Source organism: Sipha flava, unplaced genomic scaffold (assembly GCF_003268045.1).
Source record: "Sipha flava isolate LNK unplaced genomic scaffold, YSA_version1 19233_pilon_pilon, whole genome shotgun sequence".
NCBI classification, from domain to species: domain Eukaryota; kingdom Metazoa; phylum Arthropoda; class Insecta; order Hemiptera; family Aphididae; genus Sipha; species Sipha flava.
The window spans coordinates 1-5,989 of NW_020272679.1; the positions used below are offsets into that span (position 1 = coordinate 1).

Sequence of the window (5,989 nt, forward strand, 5' to 3'; positions counted from 1 at the left end):
CAGAGTGTACAGGTGAGGGATATTGGACGGTAGCTGGTGATGTCAAATTTATTTTTCTCAGGTTTTAGGATTGGTATAGCTATTGCTTGGCGCCATTTAATAGGAAAAATACCATGAGTCCAAATAAGATTGTAGATGGCCAGTAATTTATCAAATGCGTATTTAGAGAGGTTTTTGATAAAGACGTATGGTATACAGTTAATACCATCACAAATAATAATCACAACATGATATGTAGTAAAAGTTACAAATTTTAACTGGAACTATTATAATAACAAATAATTTATACTTAATAACATTATAAATTTAAATACTACTTGATGATTGATTGTTAATAATGTTTAATACATTAATAAATGTGATGAATACTGAATTTTAAAACTTAAATTGATCAGTAACCTACTAACTGCAATTAAAACAACCAATACAAATAATTTAATATAGCGATAAAATAATAAATCTCACCAGATAGTTAACAATATTATTTTCCATATAATATTAATTTGATGTTTTTCATTATTCTGTAAGTAGTTACGACTTAACGGGTTTCAAGAATGAAGTAATGACTATTCAGCGTATGAGTTACATATGTATACTAAAACCAAATACCTATTTTATTTAGAACTTCCATGGAAAAATAAGAAATTAAGTTTAAAAATACCAAAAATATTTTCCCGAAATGAAAATACAAACAAAATGTCATACCATGAAATAATACACGAATTATGATTATGCATAGAAAATCTATATGTATAAAAGAAAGTTAAGTTATTATAGAATTTATAATTCAAGAACGGCTGGTCCGATTTCGATGATCTCTGATTTGTTGGATTCGTCTCCGTACAAGAATAAAAATAACTCTATTCTTGGCAAGAATACAGAAAATTATCTAAATAAAATGATCTAGATAAGTATTTAGATAACTTAGCGTTATTATCTAAATGAAATAAAAGATGACAAAAAATCTATCTAGATAAATCCCAACACTGATCACTAGTAGATAGACACACTATCAATTTAATTAATTATTTGTACTTAGAAAAATTTTAAATAAACAGTTTAACTAGATTGAGTATTTTATTTGGAATATTTTCCTAAATCTTCAACATCTTTACGATTGAACGACGGCACGCAACACAGGTTACGACGCACATTTATGTATAAAAAATTCAACTGTGATAATCAAAGAATAAACTTGATTCCAAATAATGAGTAAAAATATATATCTTTTTCAAATATTTTGAGCTATCAATCATCTGCTTGTATGAAATATAATTTTTTGAATAAATTCTGCAAAAAAAATATTATTTGTGAAAATCAAATCGAGATAAGATTTTTAGATTCTTTCAAAATCCTATCTTGTGGTCTAGATGAATTAGCCAATATTCTAAAAACCAGTTTAAAAAGCGTGGAAAACATTTTTCAAGAGAACATCTAGATTTAATAACTAAGAAATTGTCTTATCCTTATGAATATATGGATTGCATCGAAAAATATGATGAAACATGTCTACCTCCCAAAGAGCTTTTCTATAGTTTTCTAAAAAAGGAACATATAACAGACGATGATTATAAAAATGCTCAAGAATTTTGGAATGCGTTTAATATACAAAATTTCACAGAATTTACCATGTTGTATAACAAGATAGATGTGTTCCTCTTATCCGATATCATTGAAAACGTTCGCCATCTATCTTTGGAAACCTATAAGCTTGATCCTTTATGGAGTTACACGACTCCGGGATTTGCGTGGAGTTGCATGCTCAGAAAAAAAGAGTAAAATTAGAATTATTAACAGATTATGATATGCACTTATTCATTGAGAAAGGATTAAGAGGAGGGATGACTTAATGCAGTGTTAAATATTCTAAAGCGAACAATAAATACATGGGGGAAAAATTTAATAAAAATAAAGAATCCGTTTATTTGGAATATTTAGACGCGAATAATCTTTATGGGTGGGCAATGTCTCAATACTTACCTCGTGGAGGATTTAAATGGCTTAATTCAAGTATAATCACAGATATATTAAATCTGGATGTAAATTCTCCTAAGGGGTATATTTTTGAGGTCGATTTAACTTATCCTGAAGAACTCCATGATAAACATTCAGATTTCCCTCTCGCTCCAGAAAATCAATTTGATGGTGTCACATTACCCAAACTCACTCTAAATTTATATGATAAAAAAAAATATGTCGTTCACTACATAACATTGCAAGAATATATTCGTAATGGCTCGAGAGTAGAGAAAATTCATAAAATCTTGGAGTTTGATCAATCCCCTTGGTTAAAACCTTACATCGATTTAAAAACAAATCTCAGAACAAAAGCTAAAAATAATTTTGAAAAAAATTTCTATAAACTGATGAATAACAGTGTTTTTGGTAGAACAATGATGAACGTGAGAAATAATGTTGATATTAGATTGATAACAAATGCTGTGAATTGGAAAAATTAATTGCGAAACCAAATTTCGATAGAGCTATGGTTTTCATAGAAAATTTAGCTGCAGTACATATGAAAAAAACTTCGACCAAATTGTTTCAACCAATTTATGTTGGGATGACTATATTAGACATTTCTTAAAAATTGATGTATGATTTTTATTACAATGTTTTGAAGGATAAATACGATAAAAAATACGATTATTATGCTGTTATACAGATTCTTTAATAATAGAAGTGAAAACCAGTGATTTTTATCGGGATATGAAAAATGACATAAAGCATTACGATACATCTGATTATCCCTTGGATAATATTTATAATATCCCATTGGTAAACAAGAAAGTAATAGGAAAATTCAAAGATGAGCTAAACGGTAAAATAATGGCTGAATTTATTGGTATACGATCAAAATTATATTCTTTCACGGAACCTAATACAGAGAAAGAAGTCAAAAAAGCAAAAGGAGTGAAAAAATTAATGGTTGATAAAGAAATATGTCACAATGATTTTAAAAAATGCTTGTTGACTCAAAAATCTCTACGTGTTATACGAAATATTTTTAGAACTAAAAACCATGACGTTTGTACAATAGAATAAAATAAAACAGCACTCTGCGCTCATGACGATAAAAGAATCATACTAGAAAATGGAATTGATACTCTAGCTTGGGGTCATTATAAAACAGAAATACCTAGAGAAAATTTCGTTGACCATATTAATAATATAATCAAAACTAACTCAAAAAATTATAGAAAAAGACTGCGGAACATAAATTAAATAATTTTAAAAAAACTAAATGGAAAAGATTTCGAAATCTAAATTTTAATTTATTTGAAATTTAACAAGAAAATTTTATTATTTCAAAATTATTTTGAAATAATTATGTGAAACGCTTATTATATGAAATTTACTGGAAAATTAGTTTTAAGTGAAAAAAAATCAATAAATAAGTTTTATGTGAAAAAGATCAGAAAATTAATTTTATGTGAAAAAGATCAGTAAATCAATTTTGAAGAGAAAAAGATCAGAGCGCACCAGGATTGGTATTTGTATACTACTTATATGCGTTAAATTTTAAAAAATTCAAAATACCCATATTTCCTAGTAGTTAACTAGCTTATTATTTAATTTTTGTTTTGTAGACCAGTGTTGAAAACAGGGGGGAGGGGGTAAAGGGGTTGTAAACGACCCCGACATTTTCTCCGATGTCTAGGTTAAAATTTACAAATTTTACAAGTTTGAAATATGAAAAGCTAGTATTGAATACTTAGTATCATTGATTATAGAATAGTCTATTCTATTATCAATGCTATTATTTAAGTCAAAATATATTAAAGATTTGCATAAATTTGTTAATTGTAAAATATGTTTTTTTATTTACCTTGACCCCTCCTCCCCAAACCTATTAGCATTTATAGGATTTATCTGTACAACGAAAAAAAAATACGTATATATTTATATATTTATATTAATTTTTATATGAAATAGAATTCCAAATTACTTTATATTTAATATATTTTTTAAATCATATTATGTTATTGAAAGCAACATACGTTGTTTGAAAAAATAATTTTTTATTATGCTTCATCTAAATCTTGAACAACTATTATTACTCATTATACTACTTATTTGAATTAAAACTGAATGGACTCTCTTTATTCGTCGTTAAAAAAAATTGACCACGATTACTGCGAACAAAAATGTTTTACCATTACATTTCTAATTAAAAATTTCATCCTCACATTCTTGACAATCAGTTTTGTTTATTTTTATAGTTTAGTATACATAATAGTTATGCGAACAAAATAATATTTACTCTTTATTTACATTATGACCCATATGGTTGGTTGGTAAATTTTCATTTTTCATTGTTTGTTTGGTCTTTGGATCATATAATTTACTAAAAAAAGCCGATTTATTGGTTATCGATTCATTGTAGTATTCATAAGATCTTGCATCACTGCAAAACACTGAAAGACAATCATCAAAAAATGCTGATTAATTAATCAATAATTTTACTTAATTTCGTTGCACAGAAATGTATACATATATAAAAAAATTTTTTTTAGACAAACAAACGCACTGAAAAAAAAATTCTTTCAGTTAACAACATTTATATTTATTTCATTTACAATTGTTAGTTGCCAAGGGGATAGCTATAAAATTTGCTAAAGTTACTTATAGAATTTAGTAGAAAAATTTTTGATGAAATAGCAATAAGCATTGTTATTGAATTACCTATAAATAAATATAATATCACTTAATACATAAAATAATTTGTCCAGACTGACTGATTCATTATCGCCTAGCCAAAACCACTGAAGTAATGAGGATAACATTTGGTCTGCAGATTTTCTTCATGATATAGAGGCCCACTAAAAAAGTAATTTTCAAAATGCAACGCTTAAATAGTTGAAAGGGTTGAAAGGTGTAAAAATGGAAAAAATGACCCAGCAGAAACTGCTAATTTGGTCAATAGTTTTTTTTCATTACATACTGACTTACAAAGCATTTATTTCACAAAATTTAACCCCAAAAATTCTGTATTAAAATTGCCTAAATATTGCTAAATATTATAAGTAAGGGTTATAAGCACTGATGAAGTAAAGCCGTGCCTAAAAGCTTCATATTTGTGGCCACATACACTACTGCTAGGATTTTCGCTAGGATATTACTCGAAATAAGAGACGGAAATTTCTCTACGATGGAATTTAAGATCGCTATTCCTTACCTAATTTGGGTATAGCTGTTAGCAGTGGCGTAGCCAAGGGAGGGGTTAAGGGGGCTATAGCCTCTCCCATGGGCCGTGTTTATATGTATAATGTATCTTGACTATTCAATAGAATATTAAAACAATAAAAACGTTTAATATATAAACGAACATTGGTTCATTTTAATCAAAGGCTTATTGATGTTATGCCACTTGAAGGACTTATTCCGGCCAATTTAAATATGTATGACGATATAAATATTATAAAAGCTGCTAAAATATATGTCCAAGATCTCCATGATGATACCTCATCTACAATCAGGGCTGACCTGTTCATATGGAGATAACAATGGAGTCAAAATACTATTCCAAAACCGAATTCTGCTCTTGATTCACCCTATCATCGCATCAATCTTCGACCTAACATAAAAATACTTTTACAATTATTCGCCACGTTACCAGTTACCTCTTTCACTCCGGAAAGAACGTTTTCAGCACTTAATCGCTTAAAAATTTTTTAAGAAGCACCATATCGGAAAACAGACTGAATGGGTTAGCTATGGCTAATATAAATAAAAAAGAGCAATTCCGTGAAAGTGAAATAATAACTGAATTTGCCAGAAATTCGCCTAAGAGAATGCAGCTGTCAGAGTGGAGCAAGTGACTGAACACTGAAACCAAAATTATTATTATTATTATTATTATAAATTATATATTAATAAATATTTTTAAAACTATACTAAAATGCTTGAATTACGTTTAGAAACTTGGTGGTAGATGGTGAGGGGTCAAGGGTGAATTCTCATATCCTCTCTTACCTTACTTATCCAA

At 28.0% G+C, this 5,989-nt stretch overlaps 1 protein-coding gene across 2 annotated transcripts in view; it reads right to left on the reverse strand.

Annotated features, from left to right (window-relative positions):
- Positions 1-3,955: 3,955 nt before the first annotated feature.
- Positions 3,956-5,989, reverse strand: part of LOC112681517 (pancreatic triacylglycerol lipase-like) — a 5,110-nt gene continuing 3,076 nt past the window's right edge. The window contains exons 3-4 of one of the 2 annotated variants that reach the window (XM_025551767.1): positions 4,265-4,418; positions 3,956-4,136 (exon numbers count right to left, since the gene is read on the reverse strand). In XM_025551767.1, the coding sequence (XP_025407552.1) occupies positions 4,070-4,136; positions 4,265-4,418 (221 nt within the window). In that variant the 3' untranslated portion in view covers positions 3,956-4,069. The remainder of the gene's footprint in view (positions 4,137-4,264; positions 4,419-5,989) is intronic. The other variant, XM_025551768.1, reaches the window with a different exon arrangement.